Raw genomic sequence first — 27,221 nt, 5'->3', positions numbered from 1 at the left:
GATGGTGAGATACTCTGTGGGACACTATGATAGTGGATACATGTCATTTTACATTTGCCCAAACCCATAGAATGTACAGAATAGTGAACTATAATATGAACTATGGGCTTTGGGTGATTATGTGTCAATGTAGTTTCATCAATTGCAACAAATGCACCACTGTGGTGGGAAATGTTGATTATGAGGGAGGCTGTACATGTGTAGGGGCCGGGGGTATATGGGAAATCTCTGTTCCTTCCTCTCAAGTTTGCTGTGAACCTAAAACTGCTCTAGAACTAAAAATAGGACATGGTCTCCGTCTCACAAAGCCTGTGGTCATGCATCCTGAGTGGGGCTGGCCTTCTGGAGGTCCCTTCTCTCACATCCACCACACTTACTAGCCCCCTCAGGCATCTGGGATGCCCCTAGACCTGGAGCCTGAGCCTCGGACTCCACTCGGTTTACCAGAGGTCCACAGTATGGAATCGATCATTAGCCTGGTTAATAACAACATAATTTTAGAGCCTGCCAAAGTTAGAGATGTCCATCTTCTCTTGACTCTTTAAATCACAATGGGATGGAACTTTCCAGAAATCAGAGACAAAGACCAAATGGTTTTTACTGGTTTTCTTCTTCCTTCCTTCCTTGCCCAAGACTATGTTAAGCAGCTTTCAGACGTGACTAGTTCTGCTTCCTGCCCTCTGCTGGCAGTGGGGTTTCTTGAAACTTGTCTGGAGGTTCTAGCAGGGGAGCGCAGCTACTCGTATACCCTTGACTGAAGAACGGTCCTGTCCTCTAGCGGGGAAGGTCGTCCTCTTCTACCGAGCGTGCAGCTTTGGGAGGGACGCACATGGAGCGGTGAGAGAGGAAGGGGACACCTGCCTAGCCAGCCAGATCAGCCGAATCAAACCCTGGCGATCAATGGGGTGACAGATGTCGTAGCCAGATCGCCCTCACATCCAACAGTGGGATTTCTTTAAAAGAGCAAGACAGGAATAGGCAAGGACATAATTCTCCACAGCCATGCTCTGTGGCCACAACTGGTGACAGCTTCAAAGGACAGAGGGGATGTCTTTATTACCCCTCCTCTGACAGAAACGATGAGCTCAGAACAGCCAGTCACAGCTGTCTGACTCACAGAGGCAGGTCATACCTTTCTTCCCTCATCTGGGACCTTCAGAAGTGAGTCTCGCTTTGTTCTATCATTGAAACAGCACACAGCAAGCCACAAATGCCAGGGCAGAGGGAGGGGCATCCTACAGAAATTCAGCACTGATTGCAATATGTTTTATCATCCAGAAGGTGCACATAAAGCCTTCTGTGGCTTGCTCAAGCTCAGTGGTCCCAGTCTTTCAGTTCCAAAAGGGGCCTGGCACTCAGTGATGTCAAAGAGCCATGGGCCCAGTGCAGGCTCTTCTGAGTGTCCCAGAACCAAGTTGCATATTGATGCCCTATTTGTAAATGTCCTTGTGCATATATTTCTCCAGGGGATCTCATAGGAAGGAGGATTTGGACATTCCTGGAGGTCCTAGCTGAATTTTTTCCCCCAAATAATTTTTACCAATTATAGTTGGTTTTTTATATTAATAGACTTAAAAATAAAACTATAAGATTATTTCAATAAATGCAGAAAAACATTAATTTGCAATTAAAAAAATTTTTTAAGCAAACCAGGAATCAAAGAGAACTACCTTACCTAATAAAAGACATCTACCAAATAAAAAATTTTAAAGCGACATAGCTAGCATCATTTTAATGGGGATAGACTAAATGATTTTCTCCTAAGATCATGAACAAGACAGGCCTCTTTATTCTCACCACTTCTATTTAGTATTGTACTGGAAGTTCTAACAAATATAATCAGGCAAGATAAAGAAATAAAAGGCATCCATATTTGGCCCTGGCCAGTTGGCTCAGTGGTAGAGTGTCAGCCCGGCATGTGGAAGCCCCAGGTTCAATTCCTGGGTCAGAGCACACAGGAGAAGTGCCCATCTGCTTCTCCACCCTTCCCCCTCTCTATCTCTCTATCTCTCTTCCCCTCCGGCAGCCAAGGCTCTATTGCAACAAAGTTGGCCCCGGGGGGAGGGGTTGAGGACAGCTCCATGGCCTCCACCTCAGGCGTCAGAATGGCTCTGGCTGCAACAGAGCAGCGCCCCAGATGGGCAGAGCATCGCCCCCTGGTGGGCATGCTAGGTGCATCCCAGTCAGGCGCATGTGGGAGTCTGACTGCCTTCCTGCTTCTAACTTTGGAAAAATACAAAAAAAAAAAAATGCATCCATATTTGAGGGAAAGAATAAAAACTGCTTTTACTTGCAAACAACATATGTATGTTGAATCTCTGATGAAATTTACCCCCCCCAAAAGCTATTAGAACTAATAAATACAATAATGATGCAAAATACAAGATCACTATATAAAAAATCAATAGTATTACTATCAACAAAAATTGGAAAATTTTAAATTTAAATACTATTTATAATAGCATAAAGTATTTAAAAACAGGGATAAATACAACAGAAAGTATGAGATATACAAATATTGTGAGAAATTTAATAAGTCTAAATAAAAGGTATACCATGTTCATGGATTGAAAGATAACATTGTTAAGATGGCAGTTTTCCCTAAATCAAGCTATAGATTCAACAAAGTTCTAGTCAAAATCCCAGAAGGCAATTTTTTGTAGAAATTAATAATTTATTCTAAAATATTTGTGCAAATGCAGAGGACATAGAATAGTCATTTAAAAACAGAGGATTTAAATACCTTACTTCAAGACTTATTTATAAAGCTACAGCAATTAAGACCATCTGGCACTGGTGTAAAATAGACAAGTAGTTAATAGAACACAAGTCCAGCCTGACCAGGCAGTGGTGCAGTGGATAGAGCATCGGACTGGGATGCGGAGGACCCAGGTTCAAGACCCCGAGGTCACCAGCTTGAGCGCAGGCTTTGAACAAAGCTCACCAGCTTGGACCCAAGGTTGCTGGCTTGAGCAAGGGGTTACTCGGTCTGCTGAAGGCCCATAGTCAAGGCACATATGAGAAAGCAATCAATGAACAACTAAGGTGTCGCAACGGAAAACTGATGATTGATGCTTCTCGTCTCTCTCCATTCCTGTCTGTCCCTATCTATTCCTCTCTCTGACTCTCTGTCTCTATAAAAAAAAAAAAAAAGAACACAACGAGTCCAGAAATAGGCCCGCATGTATATGGTCAATTGATTTTCAACAAATGGTGCTGAAACAATTATGATATGCTGACTAGTACCCTTCCTCCCTGCCCCAAAAAAAGATATATCCATATCCTAATTCTTGGGACCTGTGAACGTTACCTTATTTGAAAAAATGGTCTTTGCAGGTGTAATTAAGTTAAGAATCTTGAAATGAGAAGGTCATCCTGGATTATCTGGGTGGTCTCTAAATTCAATGACAAGTATTTTTTATAAGAGACACACAAAGGAGAGACACATGGGAAAAGCTGGTTTGAATTCAGAGTTAGAGATGCAAGTGATGTTACCACAGCCCAAGGAATGCCATGCAGCCACTAGAAGCTAGAAGATGTGAGGAACAGATTTTCCCATAGAGCCTCCAAAGTGAGCAAAGCAGTGCCAACACCTCAATTTCAGATTTCAAACCACCAGACTGTGAGAAAATGAATTTCTGTGGTTTTAAGTCACCAAGTATGTGGTAATTTGTTATGGCATCCTCAGGAAACACACATATAAATTATTTTTTAAAGGATTTTGACCAACATCTTGCACTATATATAAAAATTAACTAAAAAATAGATTATAAACCTAAATGTGAAACCTAAAACTTTAAAACTTCTAGGAGAAAACGGGGGGGAAAATCTTGGTAGCCTTGGTTTAGGCAAAGATTTTTTAGCTATCACACCAAAAACATGATCCACGAATCAAATATCAATAACTGAACTTCTCCAAAATTAATATTCCTATATCTGCTTTTTAAAGACTGTTAAGAGCATAAGACAAGTCACAGATTTAAAGAAAATATTTGTAAATCTCATATCTGATAAAAGACTTGCATCCAGAATTTATAAAGAATGCTCAGCCTGACCTGTGGTGGCAGAGTGGATAAAGCATCAACCTGGAACGCTGAGGTTGCCAGTTCAAAACCCTGGACTTGCCTGGTCAAGGCACATACGGGAGTTGATGCTTCCTGCTCCTCCCCCTGTCCCTCTCTCTCTCTGTCTCTATGTCTCTTTCTCCTCTCTCTCTCTCTCCCCCTCTCTAAAATGAATCAATAAAATCTTTAAAAAAAATGCTCAAAACTCAATAATATTAAAAACAACTTAATTTTTAAAAAGATAGACAACCATAAAACATGTATGGCCTGACCAGGCAGAGGCATAGTAGAGTGTCAAACTGGGACATGGAGGACCCAGGTTTGAAACCCCGAGGTTGCCGGCTTGAGCCTAATGTTGCTGGCTTGAGCAAGGGGTCACTCAGTCTGCTGTAGCTCCCCGGTCAAGGCACATATGAGAAAGCAGTCAATGAACAACTAAGGTGTCACAATGAAGAATTGATGCTTCTCATCTCTCTCCCTTCCTGTCTGTCACTATCTGTCTCTCTCTGTCTCTCTCTCTGTCACCAAAAAACAAAAACAAAAAACACATGTATGGATAATAAGTCGGTACATGAAAAGAAGCTCAACATCATCAGTCATTAGGAAAATGCAAATTAAAAGCACAGAGTGGCCCTGCACACCTATTAGAATGGCTAAAATTAATGACTGGCAATACCAAGTGTTGGTGAGGATAAAGAGCAATTGGAGCCTGACCAGGCGGTGGCGCAGTGGATAGAGCGTTGGACTGGGATGCGGAAGGACCCAGGTTCGAGACCCCAGGATAGCCAGCTCGAGCAAAAAAGCTCACTAGCATGGACCCAAGGTCACTGGCTCGAGTGGGGGGTTACTCAGTCTGCTGAAGGCCCATGGTCATGGCACATATGAGAAAGCAATCAATGAACAACTACGGTGTCGCAATGAAAAACTGATGATTGATGCTTCTCATCTCTCTCTATTCCTATCTGTCTGTCCCTATCTATCCCTCTATCTGACTCTCTCTCTGTCCCTGTAAAAAAATAATAAAATAAAATAAAATAAATAAAAAAAAAAGAGCAATTGGAGCTCTCATAGACTGTTTTACAACTTCTCTGGAAAAGAGTCTGGCGGTTTCTTTAAAAGTTCATGTGCATCTACCCTATGACCCAGGAATTCCATTCCTAGGTCTTTACCCAAGAGAAATTAAAATGTATGTCCACAGAAAAACTTGTGGGTAAATATTCATACAGCTTTATTCATAACAGCCCCAAACTGGAAACTACCATTTATATCATCAACAGGTGAATGGATAACCAAGTGGTGGAATATACTTAGCAATAAAAGGGAATGAACTTTAACACTTAAAAAATAATAATGATAATAATTCAGTTTAAAAATGGGCAGCCTGACCTGTGGTGGCGCAGTGGAAAAAGCATCAATCTGGAGCGCTGAGGTCACCAGTTTGACTTGCCTGGTTGGGGCACATAGGGGAGTTGATGCTTCCTGCTCCTCCCCCCCCCCTCTCTCTCTCTCTCTCTCTCTCTCTCTCTCTCTCTGTGCCCTTGCCTCTCTAAAATAAATAAAATTTTTAAAAAGTGGGCAGATGGCCTGAATATTCTCCAAAGAGAATATACAGCCAGGAGACATATGAAAAGATGTTTGACATCAGAGAAATGCAATTCAAACCACAATGAGGTATCAGCTCACACCGGTCAGAATGGCGCTCATCAATAAATAAATAAACGACAGCCTGACCTGTGGTGGCGCAGTGGATAAAACATCGACCTGGAACGCTGAGGTTGCCGGTTCAAAACCCTGGGCTTGCCTGGTCAAGGCTCATATGGGAGTTGATGCTTCCTGCTCCTCCCCCACTTCTCTCTCTCTCTCTCTGTCTCTCTTCTCTAAAATGAATAAATAAAAAAAAAATAATTAAAAAAATAAAAAACAAATAAATAAAAGACAAGTGTTGGGCAGGTGTGAAAGAAAAGGGAACCCTTCTGCTCTGCTGGTGGGAATGCAGACTGGTGCAGCCACTGTGGAAAACAGTATGGAGAGTCCTCAAAAAATTGAAAATAAAGCTGTCATATGACCCAGAAATTTTGGGTATTTATCCAAAGAAATCCAAAAACACTAATTTGAAAAGATATATGCACCCCTATGTATACTGCGGTATTATTTACAATAGCCAAGCTACGGAAGCAACCTAGGTGTCCATCAACAGATGAGTGGATAAAGAAGATGTGGTCTATATATGCACAATGGAATATTACTCAGCAACAAAAGACAATGAAGTCTTGCCATCTGCAACAACGTGGATGGACACAGAGGGTATTATGCTAAGTGAAATAAATTAAAGAAAGACAAATACCATATGGTTTCACTAATATTGTGGAATCTTAAAAAACAAAACAAATGAATAAACAAAACAAAACAGAAACTGACCCACGGATATGGAGAACCAGCTGATGTTTGCTAAAGAGGAGGGGGCTGGGGGATGAGTAAGATTTTTGAATTAATTATTTTTGAGAAGAAAAAAAAGATCTAGGTTCTCATTTAAAAAACAACAACCCATAAACTATTGGTATATACACAATGGGTGAATCTTAAAAATAATTACATACAGTAAAAGAAGCCAGATCAAAAAAGAGTACAGATAGTATAATTCATTTATATAAAATTCTATAAAATGCAAAATAACTATAGTGACAGACAGCAGATCAGTGGATGCCTGGGGAGATGGGGATGAGGGGACAAAAGATTATGAAGGGCACAACGAAACTTGGGGATTAGGGAGATAGATTCATTATCTTGATTGTGAAGGTGGTTTTCCAGGTATAGAATATGATAAATTGGACATTCTGGGCACAGTTTATGTCAATTATACCTCATTAAAACAGTTTAAAGTAAATAATGGCATATGATATATGGCATAATATAAATTTTAAAATAAAGAAATGCTCTGCTCAGAGTTGGAGGCCTTCTCTTCTGTCTTAAATGGGGCGTCAGCAGGCAAAGTCAGGTCATCTGACCCAGAGCCTGTGCCCTTAGCTGTCTTCCACCTCAAATTTGTACCAAGGATGGTCCTTTTTGGGGTCTTCTTTTTTTTTAAATTTTTTAATTTTTTTACAGAGACAGAGAGAGTCAGAGAGAGGGATAGATAGGGATAGACAGGAACGGAGAGAGATGAGAAGCATCAATCATTAGTTTTTCATTGTGACACCTTAGTTGTTTATTGATTGCTTTCTCATATGTGCCTTGACTGTGGGCCTTCAGCAGACCCAGTAACTCCTTGCTCGAGCCAGCGACCAAGCTGGCAACCTCGGGGTCTCCAAGCTGGTGAGCTTTGCTCAAACCAGATGAGCCTGCGCTCAAGCTGGCAACCTCGGGGTCTCGAACCTGGGTCCACCACATCCCAGTCTGACGCTCTATCCACTGTGCCATCATCTGGTCAGGCCTTTTTGGGGTCTTAACAGAGCCTGGTCAGGCCTTTTTGGGGTCTTCTCCTAGGTGCAGCACAGCACCCAGAATGCATGAGCCTTGTGAAGCTTTTATGATGCTTCATATTTGTTTATTATGAGAATGGTCATTTTTCTTTTCTTGTCCCATGTGCCTCAGTCACTATAAGGTCCTTGAGAACAGCTCCTCACTTCTATAACAGTATATTCCTACCTCAGGGCCTTTGCACAGGTCATTTCATCACCCAGAGCCACCAGTGTCTTCACTCTTTACCAGTTAATTCCCCTCATCCTTCAGCTTCCAATTTACAAAGATTTTCTTCAACCTGCACCACTGACCCCCACCAAGCCCATTTACATGTAAAGTAGGTCTCTGGTATTCTGATTCCCTGCCTCATTCTTTTGCATCATTTCCTTATCACATTGTGCAGTTACAGTGATCTGAGTGTGGGTTTATTTGTGGTCTGTCTTTACAGCTGGGCATGTGTGTTTCTGCATTGCCAACACCGAACCTGAACTTGGGCTCCAAGCGCTCACTCAGCAAGCTTGTGTAGAACGCAAGAGGACATGATCTGTGCAGTGAATAATTCAAGTCTGCCACGTTCCACCCAGAAGGCAAAATTCAGAGTTGACATTAATTCAGACCCCACATACATGATTCTTACCAAGCAAGGCATCAAGACAATCCAACCCTTTGTCAGAACTGTGGGAGTCTTAGTTATGTGTAGAGAAAAGCCAGTCTAAAATCAGTCGCTTTTTGAAACCATTAGCTCAAGAAATTAAGGATTCTGTCAGCGTGCCCTGAATTTCTGGGCCCAGCAATTAATTCCTTCTAGATTAAAGGATTGTTGTGTTTCTGATACATTATTATGCAGAGTGGGCTTGCTATGCATTTTAAAACTTTAACGAGGATCCTCATTAACTGGGACCTTTTATCTGTGTGCAACTTCTCGAAGAGGCCAGTAGCTAGAAAGTGAGCTGGCACATCCAAAAAAAAAAAAATTCCAGGGAGCTTCCTGATGCACATTCAGTTCGGGCAGCTGTCCTCCCTCCTAATGGCAATAGAGCCATTGACTCATAACCCGCTGGGCGCAGGCTGGATGTTGTGCATCACCCCACTGAATCCTGGCCCACCCCATCAGGTGGCCACAGCTATTATTATCTCCAGCTGACAGGTGAACACTGAGCTAGTGAGGGGAGGGGAGTCACCCTGCTCAGGTCAGGGGTCGCCCGCATCTAGCTGATTCCACTTACATGAGGAAACTAGAATAGTCATGTTCATAGAGACAGAGAAATGGTGGTTGCCAGGCGCTGGGGGAGGGGGGAGGGGGAGTTAGTGTTACACGGGGACACAGTTTCAGTTGTGTAGGAGGAAGAGTGTTCTGATGATGATGGTGGTAATATTTCACAACAATGTGACTATACTTAATGCCACCGATCTGCACATTTTAAAATAGTTAAAACGGTCAATTTAATGTTACATGTATTTTATTACTACAGTTTTTCAAAGAGAATGATAAAAATTATGTAAAGTTTTCCTTCATCAGGGATCCCATTCGCAATATCTCATTGCATCCTGGCAGCAACATTTGGAGATAAATTCTACTCTTGTCTTCATTATATAGGTAAGAAAACCAAGATGAGTAGAGAGACATGAGTGGCCTGATGTCACCCAGCAAGTAAGTGTCAGGGCCAGGGTCCAACCCAAGGCCTGACCACAGGGCCTGCTGTCTCTCCACTCGAGGCCCAGGCCACAAAGGGAGTCATCTCCTCCCTGACCATTTTCCACAATTCTGCTCAGATTTCCCTGCCAAGGGACAGCAAACAGGATCCAGATGGCGGTTCCACCGCTGACCAAGATGGAGCTGAACTTGAAACCCCTCTGCCAGGATTTCCAAATGCATCCCAGACTTCTGTCCTGGAAGTGTCTGGTACCCTCCTGCTAGAGCAGTGTGGGGCAGAGAGGTGGCCAAGCCTGGCCACAGTCTAAACAATGACGGTTGGAGGGTGGCATTAGTGGTGGCACCAGCCCCCAGGTAGTCCCTCAGGCCCTGGAATGCCCAGTTTCCTCCCATGGTGAGATTCATCTTATTCTTGCCTGTATTAGTGCTTTGGGGTTGCCGTAACAAGGTAACACAAACTGAGTGCTTAAACAACAGAAATGTATTGTCTCACAGTTCAGGAGGCGGGCCATCCGAAATCAAGGTGTCAGCTAGATTGGTTCCTTCTAAGGGTGATAAGGGAGGATTGGTTCCATGTTTCTCTCCTAGCCTCTGGTGTCCTCATGTGGTCCTTGGCTTGCATCTCTCTCTGTGTCCAAATTTCCCCTTTCATAAAGACACAATCATATTAGATTAGAGCCCACATGACCTCATGGCCTCATCTTAACTTGATCATTTGCAAAGACTATTTCTAAATAAGAAGCACCCAGGATGAGGGCTTCAACCTCTTAGGGGGGACACAATTCAACCCACAACTCTGTTTCATGATGCTGCTACTCCTCTCTGCCTCCTAGGAGACCAGTGGGGAAAGTTCTCAGTGTCAGGGATGTTTGCAAAGTGAAATGATGTTTCCCATACTCTCTAAGGATTTATGAATTTATAACCATTGCCATCGTGGACTGAATGCTTGCTGTGCGCCAGGCACTGGGCATACACTCTCCCGGGTCCTTGGCTGCAGGGCAGCTGTTAACGTCTCTCTTTACAGGTGAGACACAGCTCACAGTTGGAGGAATGAGGCTGAAATTATTGCAGTTAGAGTAAAAGGCCATGCTTGGGAATTCAGGCAGGAGAGATGTATGGGAAGAGGTTTATTTTTACCACCTAAAAAATACCTAGAATCTGGTAATTTCTCTCCATCCCCCTGGTGACTTCCTGCATTAGTGTCCTGGGGCTGTCATAACGAATTACCACAAACTTGGTGGCTTAAAACAACAGAAATTTCTTTTCCCATATTTCTGGAAGCCAGAAATTTGAAGTCAAGATATCAGCAGAACCGAGCCCCCTTTGAAGGCTCCAGGAGAGGACCCTTCCTTGCCTGTTGCAGCTTTTGAGGGCTCCAGGTATTTCTTTCTTTGGGGCTGCACCACTCCAATCTCTGCCTCTGTCTTCACGTGGCCTTCTCTGTCGCTCCTCTAGGTGTCTTTTTATGGAGATTTTTTGTCATTGGGTTGAGGGCTCACCCAGGTAATCCAGGATGATCTCATCTCAAGATCCTTAATTACATCTGAAAAGATTCTTTTTCCAAATAAGGACACATTCATAGATTCCAGAACATGGATATATCTTTTGGGGACCACCATTCAACCTCTCTGTATAGTCCCTGCCACTGTCAGGCAAGCTGGGCCATGCAACTACCCCTGTTTCCTGGCCTCCAGTCCTGTGGCCAGAGGCATCTTTCTTTCTTTTACTTAGAAATTAAATTTAATGGGGTGACACTGATCAATAAAAGTACACAGGTGTCAGGTAAACATCTCTACAGCATTTGAAGTGTTAATTGCATTGTGTGACCATCACCCAAAGTCAAACCCTTTTCTGTCATCATCTATTTGTCCCTCTCTACTCCCCTTTCAAAAGGCATGTTTCAAAAGTAGACACATGTTTCTTCCTCCTTAAAGTCTCACAGTGGTTCCCAGGGCCTCAGGAAGCGGCCCAGACTTGGCCTGCAAAAGCTCGCATGGCCTGGCTCTGCTGGTCTCTCTGTTCTCCTCCCCCTTGTTTCCTGCAGGGGTGCAAGCCTGCTCTTGCCTTCAGGCCTCCCCCATGCTGGTCCTGTTGGTCCCTCTACCTAGGACTCTGCTTCTGGGTTTCACCTGGATGGCTCGCTCATCTGACAAGCCATAGGTTAGACACCCCTTTTCTTCCCCATCCTTGCCAACCAAGGCCAAGCTGGGGCCTGGGCTCCTGCAGCCCCTGGGCTGTCAATGTCATGAGTTATTGAAGTGGATTATATTGTGGGTTCACCTGTCTTTGCTCTCAAGACTAGAAGCTCACCCAGGGCAGGGACCCTGTCTTCAGGTCCATCTTGTTCACCACAGAATGGCCACCATCTACGGCAGGGCACAACTGGTGTCTTGTAGTATGTCTTGGGGAAAGGGGGGGTGCAGGAAGGTCAGACATGGCTGAACCTTTCCTTCCGCCTCCCACCCCTGCCCATCGTCCTTCCTCAGAGTCTTGGGGAACACTTTTTCTCACATTTAAAATCTCAAGTTCTAGCCTGACCAGGCGGTGTGGCACAGTGGGTAGAGCATCGGATTGGGATGCGGAGGACCCAGGTTCAAGACCCCGAGGTCGCCAGCTTGAGCACGGGCTCATCTGGTTTGAGCAAAGCTCACCAGCTTGGACCCAAGGTCGCTGGCTCGAGCAAGGGGTTACTCAATCTGCTGTAGCCCCACAGTCAAGGCACATATGAGAAAGCAATCAATGAACAACTGAGGTGTCGCAACGAAAAACTAATGATTGGTGCTTCTCATCTCTCTTCGTTCCTGTCTGTCCCTATCTACCCCTCTCTCTGACTCTCTCTGTGTCTCTGTAATAAATAAATAAATAAATAAATAAATAAATAAAACCTCAAGTTCTGGTTGACTCTATGTTGTGTTTTACAGATAACAGCTTTATTGAGATATAATTTACCTGCCACACTACTTAAAGTGTTCAAGTCAATAATTTTTAGTGTATTTGGACTGAGCAACCATCACTACAGTCAACTTTAGAACATTTTCATCATCTCAAAAAGAAATCCTGTGTGTGTTAGCAGTCACTTCCCATTTCCCTCCAACTATACCCCCTTCACGAGCCCTGGGCAGCCACTAATCTGCTTTCTATCTCTACAGATTTCCCTGTTCTGGACAATTCATATGAATGGATTGATGCACTCTGTAGCCTTTTGTGATCAGCCCCTTTCACTTAACATAATGTTTTTGTGATTCATCCACATTGTGGCATATAGCAGTACTTTACTCCTTTTCATGGCTGAATAATATTCCACTGTATGGATAGACCACATTTTATTTATCCATTGATCAGTTGATGGACATTTGGCTGTTTCTATTTTCTGGCTATGTTGAATAATGCTGCTATGTCACATGCAAGTTTTTGTGTGAGTATATGTTTTTACTTCTCGGGTATATACCTTGAAGTAGTGAATGTGTTTTTAAATTTTAAATTTAAAAAGTATTATTTTTTTTAAGTTACAAACCCAATGCATTAGAGATCACCAAAGTTACAAATTAAAAATAAGAAATTATAGACACACCCATAATTCTCACCAACAAAGATACCTGGTATGTGACCCTGCAAATGTCCCTTTGCACGTGTTTACTTACATGGAGTGTGAACAGGCAGCAGTGTGTGTGTGGAAACTGACAACTCCCTACCCTTGCAGAAGACAGCCTGTGTCTGGCTCCCTCTGATCCCTCGTATGATTGTCAATAAAGAACCATTCAGTACAAATTAGAAATAAAACCAGCTGTGACTTCAAAGGACAAAGAGTAAGAGAAAGAAGAATTTTCATGTGCCCGGAGGTGGGGAAAAGATTTATAAGGGGGTGGAACCTCTTTTTTTTATGGCAAAAACAACAACAACAACAAAAAACTCCCTGACCAGGTAGCTCAGTTGGTTATGGCATCTTCCCAATACACCAAGGTTGCAGGTTTGATACCTGGTCAGGGCACATATGAGAATCAATCAATGATGCACAAATAAAACAATAAATCGACATTTCGCTCTCTCCCTCTCTCTTCCTTCCTCTCTGTCTCTCTGTCTTTCTGTCTCTCTCCCCGTTCCTCTGTCTCTAAAATCAATAAATAAAAATTAAAAAAAAAAGTCAACATTAAAAAGAAAGGAGGCAAAAACCTCACACAAAAACTAGGTGAATTATTATATCAAGGTGAATGGATTACAAGTGTTTCTTTAAAAAAATATTTTAATAATATTATATTATTATAATGTTTTACCACTAAAAAGAGTAAAAAGCCTTTGAGGGATTACTGATGAAAAAGAACGATTTTATAAAACTCAGCAATTCTTAAGAAGAATGCAGCCAAAAAGGGTTCTCTTGCTTCTTTAAAGTTTCTTCCAAGAACCGGCTCACTGAGACAGAGGCCAAGCGAGCAGACAGCTACAGATCTGAGCAAAGCTGTGAACATCTCGACAGCAAGGACAAGAGTGGCTTATGAACACAAAGTAAAGAGCCGATTTAAAAAAAGAAATAAATTAAATTTAAAAAGGTGTTGCAGATTTCTCTTTTAAAAACTATTGTAAAAAATATATAGAAATTCTTAACCATTCATGACCAGTAAGAAAGGCTGTTTGCTTTAAGTATCTTGCTGCCTATCCATTCCCAAATTATATGTTCTTTATTGCAGAAATCATTATTATAAGCATCCCTTCTTAAACAGTAATTAGTAACTCTAATATTTATGCGCAAATGTTCTGAAGAGTCCTACTTATTCTAAAAAGTACCATTAAATAGAAACACATACTTGTCTACTCAGCACAGTCTAGATGCCTGGCTTGAAAGCTGCTATTTTCTACTCATTCACCCTGGGCAGACATTTCTAATTGATCACAGCACTCATTTCCACCATTCTGAAGATTGTCTCTGTATCCTCGTTTATTTCTTCTCAAAAGGCAGCTTCTAGGAGTGGATCAGAGGAGGCCAAAAAAATAAATAATAAGTAAGTAAGTAAATCTTATTTCTATGCCGGTACAAGTACAAGACGCCACCTAGTGGCGTATCTTTCTAATTGCAGGCAGAGTACCTATAAAGAAGAACGATTTCCTGGGCTACCAAAACCAAAAACGACAGTAAATGAACGATTTTGTACGGTCTTGCATAAATACAGTAGCCCTCCTAGGGAAGAGTTTTGAATTTCAACATGAGTTTTCTTTGCTTTATCCCAAGAGATTGGCCAACAGAAGCATTTCAGGCAACAATTAGTAGTAACAAAGGACCTTTAGGAACCCCCAGATCATTACCCATTATTCTACTCACCAAAGACCAACCCTTTTGTCTGTCCCAGGACTTGGCAGCCCAGGCTGTGAAGACTTCTCATTTTTTCAATTATATGTAACATTCTTTGGACTCAATATGGGTACATTTTTTTTCTGAGCAATATGTACTGTGTTCTGGACAAGGAGCTCATTTATATGTTCCCCACAGCAACCTGCCCTGAGACGAGTGCTGCTATCCTCATTTTCCAGGTGGGAACACTGAGGCTCAGAGAGGGGAAGCAACTTGGTCAAGGTCACAGAGTGAGGAAGACATAGGTAGGACTGGAACCTCCTCCTGGCCAAGCTGAAGCCACAGAATTCACAATGTTAGCCCAATGTTGGGCCCCTTTCTTCTTGTTGGAGGAGCCCAAGGCAGGACAGCTGTACTCCTAGGAACGTACCACCAGGGCTGGGCACAAGCCTCCCAGGGGCCAACAGGCCCCTGTCAGGAGGAGATAGGCACAATGCAGGGTCCCAGGGCCAGTTCTGGACCTGAACTATCCTGACCACCTGCTCTAGGGTGCTGCAGCCACTCTACTATTGCTAGCTGTGCAGTTTATCGACCTCCCTGGCCTCTCTTTCTGGGCAAAATACATCTGCATGGATGGCTGTGCTAATGCATGCAGTCTGCAGTTGCATGTTTAAGGCTCAGGGCTGTCCCAGTAGGAAACAGGTCAATACTGGCCCCTTCTCCACGCTCTGTCTTCCTCTGGCCACTCTTCTCTCAGCGTCTCTCTCTGCCTGTGTAACTACTCTGAACAGCTCTCTCTCCAACTCAGGCTCAAGCTGTGTTGATGTTAGGGTTCAGTCCCCCCGTTTTTCTCTGTGTTCATCTCTCTGTCTCTGACATTTATTCTCTCTCTCTCTGTTATCTCTCTTTCACATTCAGTTTTCTTTTCTCCCTCCCTCCTTTTCTATCTCTCTCTCTCTCTCTCTCTGCCTTTTTTTGCCCTCCTCTTCTCTGTCTCTGTCTTTCTTCCTTATCTCTGTCTCTTCCTCCTTCCCTGGGATGAAGGGAGGACCCAGCCGATCTCAGCTTCTCTGGCTTCAGCTTGCAGACATGGGGGTGGGAGGCAGCTCTGGCTGTCTGCAGCCTAGCTCCTGGGGCAGGTCCTTGCCACTGGCCAGGGCCCCCACCTCCCCCTCACCTCCCTGAACAGCCTCCATTCGGGTGTGTCCTGAGCAACCAGGAACCCTGGGCCAGTTCTGCTGAGGACAGGGACCCAGGGTTTTTTCCAAGGTATGCCTGATTCAGTGGTATTCCTCCTGATCAGACCCTGGGACTTACAGACCCTCTGCCTGCCCAGAGGCAGAAATCTTAGTAGAAACCTCACCCCAGCACCTAGGGGCCCTCAAAGGCTGCAGGCAGTGGAAATAAAATTGTAAGAGCTGCCATTTTATATGTGCACACACACGTATTTAATTCTTAGGGCAAATAATTCACATAAAAACTAACACCCTCGCCTGACCAGGCGGTGGCGCAGTGGTTAGAGCGTTGGACTGGGATGCGGAAGGACCCAGGTTCGAGACCCCGAGGTTGCCAGCTTGAGTGTGAGCTCATCTGGCTTGAGCAAAAAAAAAAAAAAAAGCTCACCAGCTTGGACCCAAGGTCACTGGCTCAAGCAAAGGGTTACTCGGTCTGCTGAAGGCCCGCAGTCAAGGCACATATGAGAAAGCAATCAATGAACAACTAAGGCACCGCAACGAAAAACTGATGATCGATGCTTCTCATCTCTCTCCATTCCTGTCTGTCTTTCCCTATCTATCACTCTCTCTCTCTCTCTGTTCCTGTAAAAAAAAAAAAACCTAACACCCTCAGTCCGGCAGTTCATCTTCCCAAAGGCAGCCAGTTATGAGTTTCTTGAATTCTTCTAGAGACAGTGAGTGCATGATTCAAGTGTTTGTGGGTGTATATTCCTGCAATTTCTCCGCAAATAGCAGCATCCTTTACCAGGGGTCTCAAACTCGGGCCCGCGGGCTGCATGCGGCCCGCCCACCAATTTTGTGCAGCCTGCAGACTGGCCCGCAGACTAATCCACGAAGTTTGATTAGTCTGCGGGCCGCACATTGCTTTACACACAGGGGCACTTGCTTTTTTCACTTTAACAATTGATCTTGGAAATTGTTCCATAACAAAACACTGAGCTCTACCTCATCTTTATAAACACATTTCGTATACCACAAAATTCATCCTTTAACATGGACAGGGAGAGAGAGAGAGAAGCATCAACTCGTTCCACTTAGTTGTTCCATTTAGTCGTGCACTCATTGGTTGCTTCTCATATGTGCCCTGACCGGGAATCAAACCCGCATCCTTGGTGTGCTGGGATGATGCTCTAGCCACTGAGAAACCCAGCCAGGGCCTCTTTTATGGCTTCTGGTGTATATATCTTTCCTAAAACTCTTAGAAAAATTGCAAAAAGGACCCAGCATCTATCCCTTGTATGATCCATCAGGGGAACCAGACAAATCAACAACAGATGGTGGCAGCATAGAATGCTGCAGGTGGGGAAGCCCAGTGGACACATGGCCCAGTCTAGGGGTGTGGGGGCAATGTCTGAGCTGAGACTGAAGGCTGAGTGGGCACTGGCAGGCAGAGGGGACAGGAAAGGAAAGCCCTGAGGCCAATTGGAGAGCACAGGGTAGGCTGGGGAACAGAGATGTTTGATGTCCAAGATCTAGAAGAGAGGGAGGGTGAGCAGGCTCGGCCACATTCAGTTCCTAACCTGAGAGCAGCAGGGAGGCTGCAGTTTTCCTTCTTAGGGTTACTTGGGAAGATCCTAAAGTACTGGAGCCATCAGAGAGGAGGTGAGAGGCCACCAAGGAGACTAAGGCCACATCCATGGAGACTGGATGGGACGGAGCCAAGGAATGGGCAGATGGAGAGGATCCAGGCTCAGCCCTGCAGGGCTGGACGGGAGGGCGGGGCAGGGAGAGCCTGGAGTCCAGGTGCCTGAGAAATACACATCCCCCATGAGGCTGTCCATCCACTTAAGAGTCCCCGGGCCAAGCTGCAGGCTAGGAATCTATTTCTCCAGTGGCTCCATCTGCCAGACAGGGCTGCCCATTCATAATTTATACCAGCTGCAGGCAGTTCAGAGCCACTGCTCAGCCAGTGCCAGTCATGGGTGGGAGAGGAAGGACTGGCTCCCCATCCTTGGGCTGTGGGGGTGCAGGTCTGAGGGAGGCCGGAGCCCAGGGGGTGCAGAGGGATGGATGAGGTCCCTGGTGTGGTGCTGGGTTGACATGCTGGTCCCTCCACTTAACTCCCACAGGAGCTGAGACCAATACCCTGGGGTCCTCTTCCAGAAACATCCTTCTCTCTGTGTCTGTCTGCTTGTCTCTTTTCCGGTCTCTCTTCCTCTCAGTATCTTTCCATCTGTCTCCTTCTACATCTCTCTGGCCCACTTGTCTCTCTCTGTCTCTGGTTTGCTGGCTCTCATTCTCTGAATATCTCTCTGTGTGTGTCTCTCCCTGACTCTTCATCCTCTCCTCTCAGAATCACTTCCTCAGAGGTAGGAACCATTTATAGTGGGGGTGTCAAGTGGAACAGACCCATGTGCTCCTGGCCCAGCAGACACCTCCTGACACGGGCAGGTCAGGTGGGCTGCTCCAAGGTCTCCACTCCGAGTGGCTTCTCTTGCCTGCCCTTCACACACGCCAGATCCTCCAGTGGTTTGCAACCGCTGGCCTGCAAAAGAGTTAACAATTATGGAGTCATACAACATCAGGGTGGTTAACTCTTTCGCAGACCGGCACAAAATTTCTAGTGGACAGACCCGTGTCCGTGGACTGGCTGTTGAAAAACTGGTCTAACCCACAGGGACTAGTGCCCTGCCCTGTCATCCTCCCCCAACACCAGGATTCCGGAGGAGGGCAGGAAGGCCCTCTTAGAGCCCTAATTTATGATTTCCCAGCTGCTTCCTTCCTCCCATCACTCCCTTCCAGCCCAGTCCCAGCTCCGCGAGGAAGGACTGAGCTGGGTGAGAAGAGCAGCTCCATGGAGCATAAATAAGTTGGCCTGGCAGCTGCAGGCTCTCTGGGCCCCCAGCACCCCTGCTCTGGCCCAACAGGGTGCCCCCAGCTCTGCGACCAAGGGGCAGCAGGGCCAGGCCTCCAGATCAAAGGTACAGAAAGAGGGCATTGTTCCCCAACCTGGAAGCTTGAGGAAAGCCCCGCCCTCCAGCCAGTCCCTTTGTCTGGGCAGAGGCTTTGAAGGCCACTGACTGTTTCGTGGCCCCTTCTCTTTCATGACCTCCAGGGCTGCCACCACGGGCTCTAGGCAAAGCTCCACACCCTTGGGCTGCTTCCTCACCTATAGAATGGGCGCAACATGGGTGCAAATCAGGTGAAGTGCCCCAGCTCACACAAGCTGGTGTATGAACAGGGCTGACATGGGCACCCCAAGCTGGAGAGGCCATCCTGTGGGACACAGGCAGAGGAAGGAGGCACTTAGTGCAGGCCCACGGGAAGTGACAGGAAAAAGAGGCTGTGACCAGGTTTGTTTGCTGTGGGAGAACAGCATTTCCTGTTTGGACTAGGCCAGGGTGGATGTGTCAGTGAATCCATACCAGAAGGCCTGCTGAGGAGGATGTGTGTGCGCGCACACACACACACACATTTGCGTCCGTGTCCCTGTGTGGTCCGTGTGTTTTCTCTCACCTCATCAGCTCCCAGATGGGAGTCTAAATCTGAGCTGAGTTATCATTTTGTCCCCCAAAAAAGTCCCCCTGCGGGGCTCAGGCAGAGGATGGCAGTGTGGCCTGATGGGTAACCATAACTCACCAGCTGTGGACTGGGATGAGCCCCACACCTGGGGATAATAAGATGGCCCCCGGGGTGGTGGAGCGGAGGGCAGGAGACAATGTAAGCAAAATGCTTAGCACAGCGCCTGGCACAGTCAGAGCTCCGAACGGAAGCTGCTGTCCTTACTCTGGCGGCTGTGGTCTGGTGTTGGCAGCAGAGAGGACCAGCCCCCAGGAAGGAGGCCCTGCCCACAGGGACAGGCCTGAGATCTCAAGCCCGAGGCCCCTCTCCTCCCTGTCTCAGCAAATACTGAAACCTCAAATGACCAAGACCCAGGTCCCCTTGGCATTTCCTGCATTTCCTTCTCAGGGTGGAAAAGAGGACCAGAAAACGGGCTGATATTCACCAGGAAAATGCACCTTTAAAAGGAGGGTTTGGGCTGTGCCCTTAGGGAAACCTAAAGCCTTCATATTTTCCCAGACAGATCTTAAAAAGGTCCTATGAGTTTTGTTTTGTTTTGTTTTTCCCATAAGGAAATGAGGCTCCGAGAGGGAAGGTGTCTTGTCCCAGGTCACACAGGAATTAACATCTAGGTCTATGGAGGTTTGAACCTATGCACTAACCCCAGGCAATACCTCATCATGGAATGTGACTATACTCATAAATAAGTGCCCTAGACAAAGGGATCCCAGCTGCAGTAAAGACAAGATCCTCTCTTGTCAAAATGTTGATAGCAGCTTTTGCTGAGAAGGTCCCTTGATAGAGAAATTCCACAGTGGCCTGGAGCTCCCATGGGTTTGCTGGTAAAGGAATGTGCACCCCATTAATCACAGGGGCATCTCAGACATGTTCCAAACAGACCTGGTGGTGCCTCCTCACTCTGGGGTGCCCATCAGGGGTCCCAGTCACCTCAGAGGCCTCTAAGACCCTCGGCAGGGCAGAAGCCACTGCTCAGGTTTTCTCCTTTTTAAAGAGCTGCATGCTCCTCAAAGTGCCCTTTGGAAAGATGGCTTTTGATCCTGGCCACTTGACCAGGCTGAAGGTGGCCCTGGGAGCCTCTCAGAAGATAGCCCCTTAAAAAGGACAAGTCATCCAAGGGATTAAGTCACTGATCTAGATATGTCAAAAAGGTGGGATAGCCTGACCAGGTGGTGGCACAGTGGATAGAGTGTCGCTCTGGGATGCAGAAGACCCAGGTTCGAGACCCCGAGGTCACCAGTTTGAGTGCAGGCTCATCTGGCTTGAGCAAAAAGCTCACCAGCTTGAGCCCAAGGTCGCTGGCTCGAGCAAGGGGTTAGTCGGTCTGCTGAAGGCCCGCGGTCAAGGCACATATGGGAAAGCAATCAATGAACAACTAACGTGTCACAACGAAAAACTGATGATTGATGCTTCTTATCTCCCTCCGTTCCTGTCTGTCTGTCTGTCCCTATCTATCCCTCTCTCTGACTCTCTGTCCCTGTAAAAAAAAAAAAAAAAAGGTGGGATAACCAGACCGTAGGGACCGTAGCCAGGTGGTCAGGTGGTTCAATGGACAGAGCAATGGTCCAGGCACGCCAAGGTCATAGGTTCAATTCCCCAGTCAGGGCGTGTACAGGAGAAGCTATCAATGAGTATGTACAACTAAATGGAACAACTAAGTGGAACAAGTTGGTGCTTGTCTCTCTCTCCCATCCCACCCCCTTTTAAAAAAATGAAAAATTTTCTTTAAAAAAAGAACAGCTAACCAGAGAGGCACAAAGCTGCATTTCTTAGGGGTCAGATAGGTGTCATAGTAGGTGCCCAAATATCGCACATAGAAGGGAGCTTCCCAAGGGGGCAAAGTTGGCACCATGATGATGTCATTGGAGCAAGTGGGTTGCCTTTAGGGGACCGTGTGAAGCAGGGGGAAGTGGGTGTCAGAGCATTACTGTGATATCTTATTCCTGCCCACACTCCCATAAGGAACGTCCCTCTTACAAAGAGAAACTGAGGCTCAGAGAAGGGCAGGACTTGCCCAAGCTAACTCAGGCAGAGGTGGCAGAGGCAGGGTTTGCCCCCTCAGGGTGACACGGGGCAGTTCTCTCTATGTCAGCACACCCTCCTTCATCCCGATTCAGGCCCAGGACCTGGTGCTGCCTAGCCCTGGTGAGTCCAGGAAAGGCAGTTCTCAAAGATGAGAGGTAGAGGCTGGCAGATTCTTCCTGTGGGCATGTTTCTAGCAGAGATCTTGGATTGAAAAAACCCAAGGCAGGATTCTGAGGGACAGGTGCCTAGTGTACCATTAAACTAGACAGGGTGCTCCCCAGCCCAGGACTGCCTGCTGCATGTCAATCCAGGCAGAAGGGTGTTAGAAACTGTGGTTAGTTTTGGAGGGCTCTGGGTCCCCTCTGATGAGAGCTGTGGTCTCTCCCCATTAACACACACACATCATACCTGCATGTGCACACACACACCCATGCATCACAAACATATTTGCATACATCTTAGTGGTATTCACAGCCCTGTCCCCAGAGGCCAGATCATCCATGTACCCTAGATGAAGAAACTCCACTCTAAGCCAATCTTTTCCTTGTTACAGATGGGAAAACCGAGCCCCAGACCAATGTGCTGTCTACACTCTTCCCTAATTGTGCTAAGAGCTGACCCCCTCTGAAGTCAGGAGATCTCTGTTCAAAACCTAGCTCTTCCAACCACTGATGGAGGGCTTGTGGCGAATGATGACTCTTCTCTGTGCCTCGGTTTCTCCATCTGTAATATGGCAATGAGAGGACACTGACCTGATGGGATCACCCAGGTCTTCTCCCAGGGAGAGTATGAGTGCCTGGGCCTCGGTTTTCTCTGCACAGTGGGGATAATTGTGCTCACATCTCCCAGAATGGTGAGATTAAACCGAAGCAGGATGAGAAGCGGAGATGATGTGTCCTGCACACCGGGGCCATCGCTGCTCAGGAAGCCTTTGTTGCATGGAGGATCCCACATGCCTCAGGGACTGGATCCCTCAAAAAAAGAGGGGATGAGGCTCCCATATCATTAGCTCAGGCTTGGTGGCCTCGGGTCATGGCCGCTATGAGACCGCGGCCCAGGGACTCAGTCCCCGATTCTGCAACACGTGGGAGGGCATCTCGGTACTGGCACCCCGCCCCCAAAAGGACCACGCGGAGCAGAGCACCAGGACCAGGTGGGCCACCTGGCGGACCTCCTGGCGGGGGCGCCCGGCCCCCCGGGGCTCCTTCCGGGTTGGCAGCGGCAGCGCAGGGGGCGGGGGGCCGCGCCGAGGGGCCGGGCGAGGCCCGGAGGCGCGCCCCCGCCCCGCGCCCGCCTCCCTGCCGCCCTCCCGCCACAGCGCTGGGAACCGGGATCCGTGCGTCCGGGGCGGCTGGCGGCGCGGGCGGGCGTGGACGGCAGGCTGGGGGCGGCGACGGCGAGGGGCCGCGCGCGGAGGGCGCCGGGCGCAGCATGGGCGGCCCGCTAGCCTGGGTGCTGCTCTGCCTCGGGCTCCTGCTCCCGGGAGGCAGCGCCGCGTGGAGCGTCGGGGGAGCCCCGTTCGCCGGACGCAGGTAAGGGCTGGCTCCTACCACCACCTCTGTGCTCTGCCAGCCCGGGTTTGGGGCCGGACTTCAGGCATCCCTTCCCACCCCGCCTCGTCCCCCTCCCCCCGCAACGAGCCCGGGTTTGGAAAAAGGACCTGGTCCCCCACCAAAGTGCCATTCTGGGTGGGGGCAGGGATCCTGGGCCACCTCACTATCTGGCAGAGGCTCCCAGAAATGGGGGTTCCCTTCTTCATGTGTCCGGAGCCAGCCTGCCTCAACAGCCTCCTCCACACCCCCCTAACCATTTCACCCCTAGAGCCACAGAGGAGGGGAAGGAGAACAACCCTTCCCCCAGGACTTGGGTCTCCCTAACGCAAGCCCCCACTTCCCACCCCCGCCCGGCACATAAGAAAGCCCAGGACACCCCCTAGCTGACGTCTGGGGACTCTCCTTCCTTTTCCTTGCTCCTAGCTTTTTTTAGTACCAGCTATTTATTATTTCCCTGGGAGGAAGAAGACTGGGGTGGAGTTTCAGAGCCCCTGGGTCAGTGTCGGCCCCCAGGGGCCTGGCATTTTGGACAGAGATAGGAGGTAGTACTCTGTCTTCCTGCCTCTCTCTCAGGAGCTGGGGACATTCTCTCTGCTGGTGTTTGTGGAGCATCTTCCAGTACCAGTGAGGGGGCCCTTTCTATGCAGTGTCATTAATCCTTCAAGGATTGAATGAGGTTTGGGAGCATTTGTCCCCATTTCGCAGATGAGCAAACTGAGGCCCCAGAAAATTAACATAATTGTCTAGGCTTATGGGCCATTAATAGAACAGCTGGGATTCAAATCTGTGTCTTTCTGGCCTTGATGGCACTGTTTAAACCTGCCTGGCCCCTGTCCTGGCTGCAAGCTCCACCCCTACTGGGGTCCCCTCTTAAGGGTCTTAAGGGCTAGCCGGGCAGACAATATGGAGTAGCCAGGCCTCTCCAGGCCTTTTCATCACATTTAAATGCCTGCCCAGCCCCCACCTCCTACAGCTTCACTTTAGTTCTTTTCAGAAATTCTCCTTGCCCAGTGGCCAGGGGCCAGCAGGCCCACATTGGACTAGCAAGAGCAGGTGACATAGGCAGGACTGGGAGAGGTGACTGAGGCATCAGAGGCCAGAAGAGCAGTTGTATGGGATAGGCACAGTGCGACAGCCACCACCTACTGCATGCTGACCACCACTGGCCTACACAGGCTGGGTATTCCACCTGCCTCCATTGCTCTAGAACCTTCCCGGCTACCTTAGGAATGATGCATTTTTGTGTTCTCTTCCATAGAGGAGGAAACTGAGGCTCAGAGAGGGGATATGACCTGCCCAGCCTGCCCAGGACATGGATGTGAACTCCCCAGGATCCCAGATGCTAAGATGACCAAGACTCTGAACTGAGAATTCCATTGTCAGAATCAGGGTGATGACTGAGAGGAGTTAAGGTCCAGACTGCCGTCTAGCCAGCCAGGGCCCTCCAAGCTGGGTCCCTCACGCTTTGGGCATCCTGGATGGGAGCAGGATAGTGATTGTGGGTAGATATCTGGTGGTCACTGGAGACTGTCACTCTATCTGTTCACAGAAGGCTCACAGTGGCCCTAGCATCACAAAAGCCCCGGGGGCACTGCCGTGGCTCCCATGTTACAGACAGCCCTAGAAAGGAATAGAGGCACCACAGTCCAGGCCAGTTTCCAAATCCAGTGTCCTTTTCACCCAGCAGAGGTTATCAGCTTGCAGGTTTGGTAAGGTGTGCAGTCATGGATAGAAGTTAGGCGTTCTGGCCCTGGCTGCCTCACCCACCCAATGTGTGACCTCAGGCAGGTCATTTCACAGCCCTAGGTCTCACTTTTCTTCTCAGTTTCCTCCCCTCATCCCCTGCTCGCAGCCTGTTCTCAGGATGGATAGTCCCCATGGAAAGGACCAGCACTGGCCCTGACATATAGTAGTTCCTGCTATCACCAACATTGGGTGGGGGAAGGGACCCCTAGCTGGAGGAATCTGTGGTCCTCGGCTGCCAGGACTTCCCCTTGTGGCCCCATCCCAGCATCGTTGGAAACAGCAAGGGGATGTCTCTGCCCCATCAGCCCTCCCTCCACCCCAGCCCGGCACCCCAGGCGCCCCTTGGCAGCCAAGGGACAAGAGGCAGAAAAGAGGCTTTGTGCCTGGGGAGGGGGAGGCCCGGGAAGGCATCCAAGGGGCCGCCCCCAGCCCCAGGAATGTGGTGAGACTTGGAGACCCCCCCCAACCAGGGTGCCCCAGGGCTGTGCAGAGCTGCCTGGGCTCTCCCCTACCCCTGTTCTTCCTCCGTCCCTGCTGGGCTGCTTCCTGCCCCTCTGAGGTCCCTTCCAGCCTGAGCCCTCCTCTAGAGTTAAAGCCCTCACCAATGTCCTGGCCCAGGCCTCTTCCCCCTGCAGTCCTGGCTTCCTGTGAGATCAGGAAGAGTGGAGAATTCTCTTCCCAGCCCCTCTCCAGAGAACTCAAATCCTAGCTCCATTCCCACATGAGTGGCCTAGGTAGGTGACTTCTCTCAGAGCCTCAGTTGCTCCCTCTGTAAAATGCAGAGCCTGACCATCTCTATTCTGCAGTCGAGAGGAGGACTTAGTGTAGAAGATTCCGTGCTAGTGTCCCCAAGCCCCAGGGAAGGCCCTGGACCACAGCTGTGAGCTGTGGGGCCTGTGTCATAGTCCAGGAACAAGAATTTTCAATACCATGCTAAGCACTTGGTGTGAAACCTCCCCTACCAGAGGAGAATCTGCTGTCCCCATTTGCAGGTGGACAAAGTGAGGCCCAGAGAAGATCAGGACCTTGTCCAAGGTCACCGTGTTAGGAAGCAGCAGAGCTAGGAATGAAACTTGGCCTCCAGTGCGGGGGTTCTGGCTCTAGTCACCCCACCCCCACCCGGTACATCTCCTTTCTTTCCTCTCCTTTTCATAACGGCCCTTGGCCCCCAGCCTGCTTGGCTGCCTCCTGCAATTAGCCCCTATCACTGTTCCGGATCGCAGCCCTGGGCCCCTCAGAGACAAAGTCCCCTGGGCCCCTCGTGGCAGGGGGTGGAAGGCAGGTGTGTGTAGGGGGACCAGTGGGGGCAGCTGGTGCCAGGCTGAGCTGGTCTGGCCTGTTTTCTCTCCCCCGGTGGCCTCTGGGGACCCAGAAGGTGCTGAGTGGGCAGAAGTGACGGGCCCAGGACAGAAGGGCTGCCTCCTCCCGGCCCCTTTCCTTGCCCATCCCACAGGAAGTGGCCCAGCCTCATCAGGTTCTTGGGTAGCTTATCACCTACCACAGTCCAGGAAAGGAAGCCCACAGGGACAGCAGGATTCCAGGGGCTGCAGACGTCTCTGGGAACCTGGGTCCTGGCTCCTCTGCTCAGGGCCGTGACTCTCAGTCTTTCAGCAAACCTCTCTGAGTGCCCTCAGGCTGAACCCCATCTTGGCTTGGCGCATGTCCTTCCCCCAAATGCTCAGGGCAGCTGGGACCCCTGGAGGTGTCCACCTCTGCTGGGGTCCTCAGAAACTAAGACCTCAGTGGTGAATAGGAGTTTGCCGGAGCAGCGGGAGGACTTTCCAGGCAGAGAACCTAGTATCCGAATATCTGAGGGGTGGGAATGCAGCACATGGGAGGCAGGGTAGGAAGGTCAGAGAGGCAGCAGGAGTGTGCAAGAGAGGGGGCAGCATGTGGGACAGAGCACTCAGGGCTCCCAGGGCGCTGGGAGCCACTGTGGGCTGTGGACTCCATGGCGACCGTGGCAGCGTTAGGTCTGTGCTTTACAAAGAGCTCCCGCTGTCTGTGGAAAGTGGACCGGGGGGCAAGAGGGCAGCAGGACCAGGCTGGGACCCTGTAAGGGATCTCAGGCTCATCCTGGGGGCAGTGGGGCTGGGGTCTCCAAGGCCGGGGAGGGGTGAAGTGTGGTTACCTGTGACCCCCAGAGGGAGAGAACAAAGGGCTGACCTTGAACCCCCTGGCCTGAGTGTCCTCTCCTGTCTATAATGTCTAGCTAGCTGGCAGCCAGCTCCGTGTCTCCTAAAGCAGAAGATTCAAGCCAACTCTAACTTGTGGGAAATAAACCATGCAGCAATCCACAAGGGGGAGATTTTAATTAAGGAAGAAAAATGTTTTCTCTCGCTCCCCAAAGAGGGGCAGCTAGTGCCATTGTGGGCGGTCACGGGGCCATTTCCCCCAGCACAGTCCATGTGAGTGTGTGAGGGTGCACAGCCCTGTGTCTGCCGTGGGGACCCTAGTGCAAGCAGGACAGCCATTCTGTAGGATTTGCTTTGGTGTGACTGTATGCTCCCCCAAATGCTCAGGGCTGTGAGTGTGTGTGTGTGTGTGTGTGCCCTTAGATGGGTCTGTGTGTGTGCACATATGCATATGTGAGTGCGCACACGTGCGTCTGTATATACCTGTGTACACTGTGTGTGCATATTGATGCATGTGCCTGAATATTGTACGTATGAGCCTGTCCAGTGG

The 27,221-nt window shown here is 48.4% G+C and overlaps 1 protein-coding gene across 10 annotated transcripts in view; it reads left to right on the top strand.

Moving 5' to 3' along the window:
- Positions 1 to 22,563: 22,563 nt before the first annotated feature.
- Positions 22,564 to 27,221, top strand: part of EMID1 (EMI domain containing 1) — a 42,304-nt gene continuing 37,646 nt past the window's right edge. For all 10 annotated transcript variants that reach the window (XR_010749350.1, XR_010749351.1, XM_066370568.1 and 7 more), the window contains exon 1: positions 22,564 to 22,769. Coding sequence is in view for 8 of the 10 variants with exons in the window: in XM_066370568.1 (XP_066226665.1) it covers positions 22,669 to 22,769 (101 nt within the window). In the remaining 2 variants the exon portion in view is untranslated. The remainder of the gene's footprint in view (positions 22,770 to 27,221) is intronic.

Source organism: Saccopteryx leptura, chromosome 2 (genome assembly GCF_036850995.1).
Source record: "Saccopteryx leptura isolate mSacLep1 chromosome 2, mSacLep1_pri_phased_curated, whole genome shotgun sequence".
NCBI lineage: Eukaryota > Metazoa > Chordata > Mammalia > Chiroptera > Emballonuridae > Saccopteryx > Saccopteryx leptura.
Note: the sequence above shows the minus strand (reverse complement) of the source record. Positions and strands in the feature narration are given on the sequence as shown.